Here is a 15,131-nt window from a genome sequence, read left to right as displayed (position 1 = left end):
GCTGTCAAAAATGGATTGACTGATTTTGGGTATATGTCACTTCTGAAGCCAAGGGATATATTAAGGTTCACCAATCAACTCATTGTCCAGATCAACCCAGCACTTAATCTTGGGTTTTGCATGCCAGAACAACAGAGTTGGATGAGCTGCACAACTTTATAATAACTAAGTAACAAAGGTCCATCACTCCAAATGAGTTTGACACATATAACTTGCAGTTCCTTAAGTGTTCCAGTTGGCATGGCCACAGGTAGCGCGTAAAACAAGTAGAGGGTCTGACATGTTTTAATTAACTTTGGCTCCAACAGAATGAATGTAATTATTGTTCTTACTCTAGTGTTTGGTTTATACCTATTTTTTGATTAGTATTTCTGTGACTATAGGAATAAAAAATGTGTTTTGTTGAATATGAGGAGAGACTAGTATTCATTAAGTAGAGCTGTATTCATTTTAGGGGTGAGCGGGTTCGGATTTCTGAAATCCGAACCCCCCCGAGCCCCCCCGAGCCGAGTCAGGCTCGACTTTTCCCGCCTGACTCGGATCTGAAATCGAGGCAAAACGTCATCATCCCGCCTTCCGGGTCTCGTGGGTTTTGGATCCTATATAAGGTACCCGCGTCAGCGCCATTTTCTCACTCGGCTGTGGACAGTGAAGAGGGAGGGTGGGAGTTAGGGCTGGCTGGGCTGTGTAGTGTAGTGTTGTAGTGTAGTGCAGTGTAGTGTTGTGATGTGCTGCTGTTGTCCATATGGGCTGTGTCCACTACTTCAAAGTCCATAGGGGCTGGCTGGACTGTGTTGTGCAGTCAGTTCTCCATAGGGGCTGTGTCCACTCCAAAGTCTTGTGCAGTGTCCCAGTCCTACAGGGGTGCTGTAGTGTTGTCCAGGGGGTGCTCTGTCCGTCAGGGGTGCTCCCCCCAAGTGCTAAAAAAAATAAAAAAATTTCGGTGTTTGTGAATTGTGTGCGCAATAGCCGCACGTGCATCAACAAAGTAGTGCCAAGCGTGCGCCTGTGTCCCATAAATAAAGGGCCGGGTGGATTGACCGCTAAAGGGTGCTGTAACCCCCAAAGGGCACTCCAAACAAAATAAAAAAATATATTTTTTTGTGTTTGTGAATTGTGTGCGCAGTAGCCGCACGTGCATCAACAAAGTAGTGCCAAGCGTGCGCCTGTGTCCCATAAGTAAAAGGCCGGCTGGCTTGTCCGTTAAAGGGTGCTGTAACCCCCAAAGGGCACTCCAAACAAAATAAAAAAATATATTTTTTTGTTTGTGAATTGTGTGCGCAGTAGCCGCACGTGCATCAACAAAGTAGTGCCAAGCGTGCGCCTGTGTCCCATAAATAAAGGGCCGGCTGGATTGACCGCTAAAGGGTGCTGTAACCCCCAAAGGGCACTCCAAACAAAATAAAACATTTTTTTCTGTGTTTGTGAATTGTGTGCACTGTGGCTGCACGTGCATCAACGAAGGAGCAGTGCCAAGCGTGCGCCTGTGTCCCATAAGTAAAAGGCCGGCTGGCTTGTCCGTTAAAGGGTGCTGTAACCCCCAAAGGGCACTCCAAACAAAATAAAAAAAAATATTTTTTTGTGTTTGTGAATTGTGCGCGCAGTAGCCGCACGTGCATCAACAAAGTAGTGCCAAGCGTGCGCCTGTGTCCCATAAATAAAGGGCCGGCTGGATTGACCGCTAAAGGGTGCTGTAACCCCCAAAGGGCACTCCAAACAAAATAATTTTTTTTTTTCTGTGTTTGTGAATTGTGTGCACTGTGGCTGCACGTGCATCAACAAAGGAGCAGCACCAAGCGTGCGCCTGTGTCCCATAAGTAAAGGGCTGGCTGGCTCATTTCTTAAAGGGTGGTGTGACCCACAAAGTGCACTAGTCTCCAACAAAAATAAAAAATTATTTTCTGTGTTTGTGTGCGCCTTAGCCGCACGTATATATCAATATAACATAAATGGAGGACCAAACTTTCTCCGATAAAAATAAAATAGGGAAAGATCAAGAACCACTTCCTCCTAATGCTGAAGCTGCTGCCACTAGTCATGACATAGACGATAACATGCCATCAACGTCTGCCAAGGCCGATGCCCAATGTCATAGTAGAGGGAACATACAATCCCAAATGACAAAGTTCAGGAAAATTACCTTTAAAAAAACATTTAAATCATCTGAAGAGAAACGTAAAATTGCCAATATACCATTTACGACACGGAGTGGCAAGGAATGGCTAAGGTCTTTCCCTATGTTCATGACTAGTGGCTCAGCTTCACATGACGATGGAAGCCCTCCTCCCACTAAAAAAATCAAATGAGTTAAGCTGGCAAAAGCACAGCGAAGAACTGTGCGTTCTAAGAAGATATCACAAATCCCCAAGGAGAGTCCAAGTGTGGTGGTGGTTGCGATGCCTGACCTTCCCAGCACTGGACGGGAAGAGGTGGCTCTTTCCACCATTTGCACGCCCCCTGCAAGTGCTGAAAGGAGCACCCACAGTCCACTTGCTGATATGCAAATTGAAGATGTCACTGTTGAAGTACAACAGGATGAGGATACTGGTGTAGTTGGCACTGAGGAGGAAGTTATCGAGGAAGATTCTGATGGTGATGTGGTTTGTTTAAATCAGGCTCCGGGGGAGACAGTTGTTGTCCGTGGGATGAAAAAGCCCATCACGGTCATGCCTGGGCAGAAGACCAAACATTCCACCTCTTTGGTCTGGCAATATTTCAATCCAAATCCGGACAACAACTGTCTTGCCATATGTACCATATGTAAAGGTGAAATAAGTAGGGGTAGGGACGTTAACCACCTAGGAACATCCTCCCTTATACGGCACCTGCAGCGCGTTCATAAAAAGTTACTGTCAAGTTCAGAAACTTTGGGTAAGACCGTAAGCAGTCCAGGGACATCTAAATCCTTTTTTCCTGTTTTATCCAAGGAATCGGTGGATGAGGAGGATGAGGATGACATCTTGCCTCCGTAGAGCCAGTTTGTGCAGGGACACATTAATTGCCAGCTTGTCATTTCAGCCACAGTCGTGTGGCAGACCCTGGCGCTGAAATGATTGGTTTGTTAAAGTGTGCATGTCCTATTTATACAACTATAAGGGTGGGTGGGAGGGCCCAAGGACAATTCCATCTTGCACCTCTTTTTTTTCTTTGCATTATGTAGTGTTTGGGGCCTAGTTTTTCAAACTGCCATCCTGTCTGCCACTGCAGTGTCACTCCTAGATGGGCCACGTGTTTGTGCCGCCCACTTGTGTCGCCTAGCATAGTCATCCAGCTACCTCGGTGCAACCTTTTGACCATAAAAACAATATTGTGAGGTGTGAGGTGTTCAGAATAGACTGAGTGGAAATGAAGGTTATTGAGGTTAATAATAGCATAGGAGCAGAAAAACCCACAAATTCTGTGATTTTAGCTGTTTTTATGCTTTTTTTAAAAAAAAATACAGATCCAAAACACAAAACCCAGAACCCAAAACACGGAAGGGTGGTTTTGGCAAAACCAATCCAGATCCAAAACACAAAGAAAGATCCAGATCCAAAACACGAAAAGTGGCCGGTGCACACCCCTAATTCATTTACAATGTAATATATTAATTGTGCCTGAGATTATAGAGAAAACGCTCTATGAAAAGCTAATGATTGATCTAGCAACTGTAGTGCTGAGTGATGACTGGCTGGCCATTAATGATGCACACATGGTAGTAACTTTAACATCCATGTATTAGAAGTGAGGCTGCTCACTGCCACCTTATTTACAGAGAACGTTATGAGGCTTAATGCAGTCCACAATTCCTCCTGCACTTTGTGGACAGAACTAAATGCATTTAATTTCCCATATGCAGTAGCCATCATCATTATAAGTGTGCACTTGTACTACTCTATCTTTGGTGCAAAACAATCATAAATACTCGAGAAATGCTCCCTGGGATGCTGCAGATTTTGCTGGCAATAGACCAGATTGATAATAATACAACCATGATTATGTAGAAACTGCAGTTTCTGCATCATTTTATGTATTGTAGCTATGTACTAATGGCACAATGCAGGAGATTTCACAGAAATCTCTGGTAAAGTGCTAATTAGCACTGCAGATCGCAGTCCCCATTATTATCAATGGGGACTATGATCTGACCCCTAGGTACCAAACTCCAAAAAGCAAAGCTTTTCACGTTTTGTCGCGGTAGTTTACACCATCTTCAGAAGTGCTTTAAGCCTATGTAGGCTTCAGGAGCATGAGAGAGATCTTTCCAGGGGAGTATTTATACACCCTGCGTGTGTGGTGCACACGGGCCCACACTGCACACCCTGCACCCATATTTAGTTTATACTCACCTGTCTGCAGTATTCCGAGTGCTGCTTTGCAGCGCCGGTCTGGTAAAGCGCTGCAGAGCAGCAAAAATCACAGGGAAAATGGTGGAAGCTATTTTCCTGGTGACTCGTGCATACACAGAAAAGATGTCCCCCGGGAAAAATGCACGGATGCCATTTTCCCGGCGATCCGTGCATGCAATTGATTCTGGCATTCAGCCAGAATCTACTGCGCTGCCATACAGGAGGGGATCAAACGGAGGCTGTACACGGGCCCACTCTTCTCTTAAAACGCTGAAGAAAGTCGGGGTTTCTAATAGCCGCAGCAGGTGCATATTTGCGGCTATTTTTTGGTAAAAATAAACTACTGCTATCAAATTTGGGGTACATGAAAATGGGGGTAAGCATTTTTTTAAGTCCCTAAAATGATTTTAAAAATTCTGCAAAAATGCACCTGCCGCCACTCCCGCAATGAATAAAACACCTGCCGCATACTTGGGAACCCCTCTGAATTTAATTTGGCTATTTTAGAAGTGTGTTCGCTAATTTTTTTTTTTTTACCCCCAAAATTAAAGTACATTTTTTGGGGTGTCCCGATTTTTTTTAAACTTTTTTTTGACACAGTTTATTTTTAACCACTTGCCTGGCACGGTTGTATCAGATACGACCATACCAGACTGGGCTTTCGCTGATATGGTCATATCTGATACGACCAGTCAGAAATGGCCAATAGGCGGCTATGGGAAGTTAATCTTCCCACTGCCGACTATATCAGAGGGACCTTCTGGTCCCTCTACACCCGCGGCTCCCCCTCCTTTGTGTCCCGGTCACTGCTGGCCACAGTGATCGGGCACCGTCGACACCCCCCTCCCGGTGAACTTCCATAGAGGAAGCAGCCAGGGCTCATGTAGCCGCAGCTGCTGCTGTCGCCAGCAGTGATCGGGCAGCCGGCCGGCCCCACCCCCTTCAGTGAGAAGCAGCAGCGGCGGCTCTGGTAGCCGCCGCTGCTGCTATGTATCGGAGCCGCCAGCTGGACATCCTCCGGCTGCGGCTCCAGCACACAAGTGATCACTGGCTGAGTAGAAGCAGCAGTGGCGGCTCTGGTAGCCGCCGCTGTGCTATGTGTCCGTTTTCGCCAGCGGGACACCCTTCTGCTGCGGCTCTGGCAGTGATCACATAGTGATCACTGAATGTGTAGAGAGCAGCGGTGGCTCTGGTAGCCGCCGCTGTTCTTGGTATCCGGGCCACTCCCTCCGGCGTCAGCTGCTCCTCCTCCTCCTCACCCATGATGCCCATTTTTATAAGGGCCATGCCATAATATATATAATATATATATATATGTGTGTATCTATTTATATATATATATATATATATGTGTGTGTGTGTTTGTAATCCACACGGCAGCACTCCGGAATAAACTAATCACACACGGCTGATTAGGCGCATATGTGTATAATATATATATATATTATATATATATATATATATATACACACACACGTATGTGTGTGTGTAAGCAAGAGCAGATTTATATATATGTATATATATATATATATATATATATTAGGGGTGTGCACCGGACACTTTTCGTGTTTTGTGTTTTGGTTTTGGATCTGGATCTTTCTTCGTGTTTTGGATCTGGATTGGTTTTGCCAAAACCACCCTTCCGTGTTTTGGGTTCTGGGTTTTGTGTTTTGGATCTGGATTTTTTCTTAAAAAATAAAAAAAAAACGCTAAAATCACATAAATGGGCCTTTTTTTGTTCCTACGCTATTAATAACCCCAATAACATTAATTTCCACTCATTTCCACTCTATTCTGAACACCTCACACCTCACAATATTGTTTTTAGGCCAAAAGGTTGTACCGAGGAAGCTGGATGACTATGCTAAGCGACACAAGGGGGCGGCACAAACACGTGGCCCATCTAGGAGTGGCACTGCAGTGGCAGACAGGAAGCCAATCAGCGTTATGGTGCCCATTTGCATGTAGCACGAACCCGGGAGATCCGTGCTACATGCATCTGTGTGATTGGCACAGAGCAATGACAGGTCCGTGAGACCCGTCTGTGCTGCTGTGGTAAAAAAAAAAAAAAAAAACCTGTGTAAAAAAAGAAAAAAATGGCGTGCACCCCCCCAAAAAAGAGCAACCAGCCCCGGGCATTAGTAACCCAGTGCTGGGTGTGCTTAAATACAGGGGACAAACGACGTAGGGGTCCCCTGTACTTAAGCACAACCAGCACCGGGCTAGTCAGAACCAGCGCTGGTTGCCAAAATACGGGGGACAAACGACGTAGGGGTCCCCTGTATTCTGCGCAACCAGCTCTGGGCTCTGATCCGGTCCTGGTTCTGGAAATATAGGGGACAAAAAATGAGTAGGGTTCCCCTGTATGTTCCAGAACCAGCACTGGACTTTTTCTAGCGGGGGGCTGATGCCACAGCCAGGGGAGCCCTTTCACCGGGCCCCCCAGCCGCAGCATCAACCCTGACCGCTAGTCAGCCCAGGCCGGGGATCCCTGGAGAGCTGGGGACCCCCCCAATAAAGGGGTCACCCTCTCCAGGGCACCCCAGGCCCAGGCTGATAGCCCGGGGCTATCCCCGCCACCCCTGGTGGTGGTGGGTGGCGGGTTGATTGTGTGGTGTGGTGTAAATAAAGAATATCAAACATTGTCTTTACAAGTAGAACTGCAAGTCCCAGCTAGCCTGCCCCGCATGCTGGTACTTGGAGAACCACAAGTACCAGCATGCAGGGCATTAAGGGCCCACTAGTACCTGTAGTTCACCTGTAAAAAAAATGTTTAAAAAAACACAGGACACACACACCGTGACAGTATAAGTTTATTAAACATACATACACACACACACATGTACACATACTCACCTATGTAACCCTGTAGCATCGGTCCACTTGTCCGGTAAAGTATCCATAGGGGACCTGTGAAAAAAAACATACTCACCATCTCCTATGCGAGGTTCTGTCCTCTTCGTTCCAAAGTAGGCATCCCCGGACTTGGCAAAAAAAAAAAACGAAAACGCGATCCACGAACTTAGTACCGTTCTATAGAACGGTACTTCCCGAATGAGAGCTTAGCGGCGGGGTATCACCATGGAAACCCCGCTGCTAAGCGTTCATTGGCTGAGAGAGGTCATCTCCCGTCTCTCAGCCAATGAACGGCTCCCTCCATTGTAGTCAATGGTGGGAACCGCAGGGTAAACTTTAATAACCTTGCGGCTCCCAGCATTGACTACAATGGAGGGAGCCGTTCATTGGCTGAGAGAGACGGGAGATGGCCTCTCTCAGCCAATGAACGCTTAGCAGCGGGGTTTCCATGGTGATACCCCGCCGCTAAGCTCTCATTCGGGAAGTACCGTTCTATAGAACGGTACTAAGTTCGTGGATCGCGTTTTCGTTTTTTTTTTTTTGCCAAGTCCGGGGATGCCTACTTTGGAACGAAGAGGACAGAACCTCGCATAGGAGATGGTGAGTATGTTTTTTTTCACAGGTCCCCTATGGATACTTTACCGGACAAGTGGACCGATGCTACAGGGTTACATAGGTGAGTATGTGTACATGTGTGTGTGTGTGTGTATGTATGTTTAATAAACTTATACTGTCACGGTGTGTGTGTCCTGTGTTTTTTTTAAACATTTTTTTACAGGTGAACTACAGGTACTAGTGGGCCCTTAATGCCCTGCATGCTGGTACTTGTGGTTCTCCAAGTACCAGCATGCGGGGCAGGCTTGCTGGGACTTGCAGTTCTACTTGTAAAGACAATGTTTGATATTCTTTATTTACACCACACCACACAATCAACCCGCCACCCACCGCCACCAGGGGTGGCGGGGATAGCCCCGGGCTATCAGCCTGGGCCTGGGGTGCCCTGGAGAGGGTGACCCCTTTATTGGGGGGGTCCCCAGCTCTCCAGGGATCCCCGGCCTGGGCTGACTAGCGGTCAGGGCTGATGCTGCGGCTGGGGGGCCCGGTGAAAGGGCTCCCCTGGCTGTGGCATCAGCCCCCCGCTAGAAAAAGTCCAGTGCTGGTTCTGGAACATACAGGGGAACCCTACTCATTTTTTTCCCCTGTATTTCCAGAACCAGGACCGGATCAGAGCCCAGAGCTGGTTGCGCAGAATACGGGGGACCCCTACGTCGTTTGTCCCCCGTATTTTGGCAACCAGCTCTGGTTCTGACTAGCCCGGTGCTGGTTGTGTTTAAGTACAGGGGACCCCTATGTCGTTTGTCCCCTGTATTTAAGCACACCCAGCACTGGGTCACTAATGCCCGGGGCTGGTTGCTCTTTTTTTGGGGGGGGGCACGCCATTTTTTTCTCTTTTTACACAGGTTTTTTTTTTTTAATTTACCACAGCAGCACAGACGGGTCTCACGGACCCGTTAGTGCTCTGTGTCAATGACACAGATGCAAGTAGCACGGATCTCCTGGTCCGTGCGTGCATCTGTGTCATTGAAATACACAGCAGCACAGACGGGTCTCACTGACCCATCTGTGCTCTGTGTCACTGTCAATCACACAGATGCATGTAGCACGGATCTCACGAGTCCGTGCTACATGCAAATGAGCACCATAATGCTGATTGGCTGAGAGCCGTGACAGACGGCTCTGTCAGCCAATCAGCACTTTGCCCATTAAAGGCAAAGGCATTTTTTTTTAAATGGCCGCTCGAGGCAAAACCTCGAGATCCGACAGCAGATCTCGAGGTTTTGCCTCGGGAGAGGGATCCGGGGCAGACAGGGAGATCCGAGCTTGGGCTCGGATCGCCCCGGATCCCCGAAGTTCGGGTGGGTTCGGTTCTCAGGGAACCGAACCCGCTCATCCCTAATATATATATATATAAATATATATGTCCGATATATATATATATATTTTGATATATATCGCAGAGCCTCTTATTAGGGATGGCAACCGACCATCGATGGTTTGCAAACCATCTATGGTCTGACTGAAAACAAGTGGTTTGCCATTGCTGGTGGGCATCAATGTTGCACCATCAATGGCAACCCTCAGTCGATGTTTAGGAAACATAGGCAGTTGTGGTCTACACCAGTGTTGGCTAACCTTGACACTCCAGCTGTTGTGGAACTATATATCCCAGCATGCCCTGCCACAGTTTTAGCATGCCCTAATAGCAAAACTGTAGCAGTGCATGCTGGGTTATGTAGTTCCATAACAGCTGGAGTGTCAAGGTTAGCCAACACTGGTCTACATAGATCTCCTCGACCAATCGCTAAACAATTGATGGCTTCTAACGATGATTGAACCATCGATGGTACAGCTGTCAATGGCCATCACTACAGTATAACATAAAAATTGCTATTTTTATGGTATACTGTGTTTTAAAAAAATATTTTTTTTCAAATAAAATAGCGATGGATAAGTTTAAAATTATGTTGTTGATCTAATTCAGTCATAAAAGAATCCGACAATTTTGGAGCGGTTTTTGGAAAAAGAATTCGTCAGTTAAGTGGTTAAATGACATTCCCAGGGGTGCAGGCTATTTTTTTTAAGCCTGCACCCCTAAACCCCAATTCTGCACTTTTTTTCGCCACCTATTTCAGTAGTGAAAAGTTATCCCCGTTTTTTTTCAAAGACTTTTCGAACCTGCGAAAAGTCTTTCAAATAGGCGAAAATGACGTCATCGGTGATAAATTATCGCCGATTCCGACATTTCGCTCCAAATTGAATATGGTCCTATGACTAGTTACCTTAATTAATTTTAAAACTCCAGCTTCGTGATGCATGCCCTCCTCTAACGACACTGTTCATTCTTCCCTTCCATCACTGCACTTCCTTAATGAAAGTAACCGAGTGGTTTTCCATACTGAGCTGAGCACATGATAAAGTACATCCTTGTGGGAATACGTGTAGCTGGTCCACAAATATTCACCTTTAATTTCCTTCTAGAATTTCCTATGTATTAAAGCTCTCACCTTACACCCTGGTGTTTATGTTCCTAATAAACTCCCTGATTATATGGCACTGTGAAATATATTGGTGCTTTATAAATAATGCATAATAGTAAAATTAATGTCTATTCTGAATTTGCATTATTCACTTACAGTATTAATATAATAATATTACTAAACACAGATAAGCATGAATATCACATTTTTTTACCTTGAAAGTGCAGATCAGAACAGATTGCAAGTGGATCGCAGTCTCCATTTGCTTCTAGACAACGGTCCACAGGTGGAATAGCTCTTTCTAGACACTGGACCCCATTACCCACATAACCATCGTGACATTCACATCTCTTCATATTCTGCAAGAAAAAAAAAGTAAAAACAGAAACCAAACAAACCTAAACCAATAGACAGAGTAATATCACTAGTGCCTCTGATCATTGACTTATCTTATAATGGGTGCAGAGTGTGCGGTGCACACGGGCCTCTGGGTACAGCACACCTTGCACCCTAAACGATTCTGACCTGTCCACTGGCAGAAATTACTGGGAATATGGCACAACACCATTTTCCCGGAGATCTGCCATGGCGCAGTAGAGCGATCACTGGGAAAATGGCCCGAGCGTCATGTTCCCTTACATCAGCACATATGCCAGTGAGAGAGACAGGGGGCTGCACAGTGGCTGTTTGTGGCCCCTCCTTTCTTAATCCGCCCGGCCTCTCATGTCTTTGTCTGCCTGTTGGTACCCAGCCTATTATGTTGTTTGTCCCCAAGTTGTAAAACACTACTGAATATACTGGTGCAAAATATTTAAAAACATTATTAATTAGAGTTCGGTTTCCTAGGCTCTCGGTTCCTCATTGTGTGGAGCTGGAGAGGCCTTTTACTATGCTTGAATTGGATGAGTCTCTTAAATCTACTCCTTCTGGGAAGAGTCCTGGCCCTCACGGTTTTACTGTCAATTGATAAAAGACCTTTAAGAGTAAGCTGCTGCCATTGCTCCTAGAAGCTTTTAACTCAGAGAGCCAAAGGTTGCTGATGATAACATCTGTTGGCTGCAGGGGTGTAACTAGGTATTTGAAGGCCCCATAGGAAAAGTTTGTAAGGGCCCCTATGTACAACACAATGGTGAAAAATGTATATAACACATGTAACTTTGATAAAAAAAAATGGGCCCCCTTCAGCACTGGGCCCCAAAGCAGCTGCAACCCTTAAACCTATGGTAGTTACGCCCATGGGTGGCTGGAACATTTGCACAAAGACATGAAGTGGTCCTGTTATTAGCATAACATTGTGCTTAAATCTAGAGGACATATACTTACCGGGCCAGTATATATACATGTTGCATGTTCACTACATCCCCCGTTTTCACCATTTGCACAGACATTGATCGGCGTACAGACATTTCCATCTCCTTCATATCCAGGAAAGCATACACATGAGACTTTTACCCCAACCTGAGAGCACTGGCTATGGATACTGCAGCCACCATTGTATTCACGGCATTGGTCAATCACTGTACAGAGTAATAAGAAGTGCATTCACTGGGACTCGGAACACATAATGCAGTTACAAGTCTTTTAGTATCTGAAATGTTTTACAGGATGGTTCTGATAGGTTGCAAACAGGGTTTGTTAAAAAGTAAGTCTGGAACTCTGGAGACAGTAGAGCTGGCTGCACCTCAAGTCAGGAATTAAGGGGAAAAGGAATGGATGGAGTTGGTTATGTATTGAAAACTGAACTGCGACGAGAGCTGGAGATGGCCTTGTTTCCCCGAACTGGGTGAGAAAGTAGAACTGGATGTACCTATGGTCTGTAAGTAAGTAGTAAGAGCAGAACTGGGGTTGGCCGCCATGTTTTTCAGTTCTGAACTGAAGAGAACAACAGAGCTGAAATTTTGAGACTATAAATTCTATTACTACTGTGTGCAGACATGGTAACTGGGAAGAAGGAGTGGAGCTGGTGATGGCTGTGTGCAGACATGGGAACTGGGAAGAAGGAGTGGAGCTGGTGATGGCTGTGTGCAGACATGGTAACTGGGAAGTAAAAGTGGAGCTGGAGATGGCTGTGTGCAGACATTGTAACTGGGTTGAAGAAGTGGAGCTGCCTTTGGCTGTGTGCAGACATGGTAACTGGGAAGAAGGAGTGGAGCTGGTGATGACTGTGTGCAGACATTGTTACTGGGAAGAAGGAGTGGAGCTGGTGATGGCTGTGTGCAGGAATGGTAACTGGGAAGAAGGATGGAGCTGGTGATGACTGTGTGTAGACATGGTAACTGGGAAGAAGGAGTGGAGCTGGTGATGACTGTGTGTAGACATGGTAACTGGGAAGGAGGAGTGGAGCTGGCTTTGGCTGTATGCAGACATTGTAACTGGGAAGAAGAAGTGGAGATGGCTTTGGCTGTGTGCAGACATGGTAACTGGGAAGAAGGAGTGGAGCTGGCTTTGGCTGTGTGCAGACAATGTAACTGGGAAGAAGTGGAGCTGGCTTTGGCTGTGTGCAGACATGGTAACTGGGAAGGAGGAGTGGAGCTGGCTTTGGCTGTGTGCAGACATTGTAACTTGGTTGAAGAAGTGGAGCTGGCTTTGGCTGTGTGTAGACATTGTAACTGGGAAGGAGGAGTGGAGCTAGCTTTGGCTGTACATAGACATTGTAACTGGGTTGAAGAAGTGGAGCTGGCTTTGGCTGTGTGCAGACATGGTAACTGGGAAGAAGGAGTGGAGCTGGTGATGGCTGTGTGCAGACCTGGTAACTGGGAAGGAGGAGTGGAGCTGGCTTTGGCTGTATGCAGACATTGTAACGTGGTTGAAGAAGAGGAGCTGGCTTTGGCTGTGTGCAGACATTGTAACTGGGAAGAAGGAGTGGAGCTGGCTTTGGCTGTGTGCAGACATGGTAATTGGGAAGAAGAAGTGGAGCTGGTGATGACTGTGTGCAGACATGGTAACTGGGAAGAAGGAGTGGAGCTAGCTTTGGCTGTGTGCAGACATTGTAACTGGGAAGAAGAAGTGGAGCTGGCCTTGGCTGTGTGCAGACATGGTAACTGGAAAGAAGGAGTGGAGCTGGGGAGGACTGTGTGCAGACACGGTAACTGGGAAGGAGGAGTGGAGCTGGCATTGGCTGTGTGCAGACATGGTAACTGGGAAGGAGTGGAGCTGGTGATGACTGTGTGCAGACACGGTAACTGGGAAGAAGGAGTGGAGCTGGCTTTGGTTGTGTGCAGACATGGTAACTGGGAAGAAGAAGTGGAGCTGGTGATGACTGTGTGCAGACATGGTAACTGGGAAGAAGGAATGTAGCTGGCTTTGGCTGTATGCAGACATTGTAACTGGGTTGAGGAAGTGGAGCTGGCTTTGGCTGCATGCAGACATTGTAACTGGGTTGAAGAAGTGGAGCTGGCTTTGGCTGCGTGCAGACAGGGTAACTGGGAAGAAGTGGAGCTGGCTTTGGCTGTGTGCAGACATGGTAACTGGGAAGAAGGAGTGGAGTTGGTGATGGCTGTGTGCAGACATGGTAACTGGGAAGAAGGAGTGGAGCTGGTGATGACTATGTGCAGACATGGTAACTGGGCAGAAGGAGAGGAGCTGGGGATGGCTGTGTGCAGACATGGTAACTGGGAAGAAGGAGTGGAGCTGGATTTGGCTGTGTGCAGACATTGTAACTGGGAAGAAGAAGTGGAGCTGGCTTTGGCTGTGTGCAGACATGGTAACTGGGAAGGAGCTGGATTTGGCTGTGTGCAGACATTGTAACTGGGAAGGAGGAGTGGAGCTGGAGATGTCTATGTGCAGACATTGTAACTGGGAAGGAGGAGTGGAGCTGGCTTTGGCTGTGTGCAGACATGGTAACTGGGAAGAAGGAGTGGAGCTGGGGATGGCTCTGTGCAGACATGGTAACTGGGAAGGAGGAGTGGAGCTGGTGATGTCTATGTGCAGACATTCTAACTGGGAAGGAGGAGTGGAGCTGGCTTTGGCTGTGTGCACACATGGTAACTGGGAAGAAGGAGTGGAGCTGGGGATGGCTGTGTGCAGACATGGTAACTGGGAAGAAGGAGTGGAGCTGGTGATGGCTGTGTGCAGACACGGTAACTGGGAAGAAGGAGTGGAGCTGGGGATGGCTGTGTGCAGATATGGTAACTGGGAAGGAGGAGTAGAGCTGGCTTTGGCTGTATGCAGACATTGTAACTGGGAAGAAGAAGAGGAGCTGGCTTTGGCTGTGTGCAGACATGGTAATTGAGAAGAAGGAGTGGAGCTGGTGATGACTGTGCAGACATGGTAACTGGGAAGGAGGAGTGGAGCTGGCTTTGGCTGTATGCAGACATTATAACTGGGTTGAAGAAGTGGAGATGGTGATGGCTGTGTGCAGACATGATAACTGGGAAGAAGAAGTGGAGCTGGTGATGGCTGTGTGCAGACATGGTAACTGGGAAGGAGGAGTGGAGCTGGTGATGTCTATGTGCAGACATTGTAACTGGGAAGGAGGAGTGGAGCTGGCTTTGGCTGTGTGCAGACATGGTAACTGGGAAGAAGGAGTGGAGCTGGGGATGGCTTTGTGCAGACATGGTAACTGTGAAGGAGGAGTGGAGCTGGTGATGTCTATGTGCAGACATTGTAACTGGGAAGGCGGAGTGGAGCTGGCTTTGGCTTTGTGCAGACATGGTAACTGGGAAGAAGGAGTGGAGCTGGGGATGGCTGTGTACAGACATGGTAACTGGGAAGAAGGAGTGGAGCTGGTGATTGCTGTGTGCAGACACGGTAACTGGGAAGAAGGAGTGGAGCTGGGGATGGCTGTGTGCAGACATGGTAACTGGGAAGGAGGAGTGGAGCTGGTTTTAGCTGTGTGCAGACATTGTAACTGGGAAGAAGAAGTGGAGCTGGCTTTGGCTGTGTGCAGACATGGTAACTGGGAAGAAGG

At 47.2% G+C, this 15,131-nt stretch overlaps 1 protein-coding gene across 1 annotated transcript in view; it reads right to left on the bottom strand.

Moving 5' to 3' along the window:
- Positions 1-15,131, bottom strand: part of STAB1 (stabilin 1) — a 490,754-nt gene that overhangs the window by 29,990 nt on the left and 445,633 nt on the right. Inside the window, exons 58-59 of the mRNA XM_088482458.1 lie at positions 11,546-11,739; positions 10,437-10,581 (exon numbers count right to left, since the gene is read on the bottom strand). Of these exons, the coding sequence (XP_088338584.1) occupies positions 10,437-10,581; positions 11,546-11,739 (339 nt within the window). The remainder of the gene's footprint in view (positions 1-10,436; positions 10,582-11,545; positions 11,740-15,131) is intronic.

The sequence above is a fragment of the Taudactylus pleione genome, unplaced genomic scaffold (genome assembly GCF_031769625.1).
Source record: "Taudactylus pleione unplaced genomic scaffold, aTauple2 ptg000289l, whole genome shotgun sequence".
Taxonomy (NCBI): Eukaryota; Metazoa; Chordata; class Amphibia; order Anura; family Myobatrachidae; genus Taudactylus; species Taudactylus pleione.
This window is presented reverse-complemented; position numbering and strand designations above follow the sequence as displayed.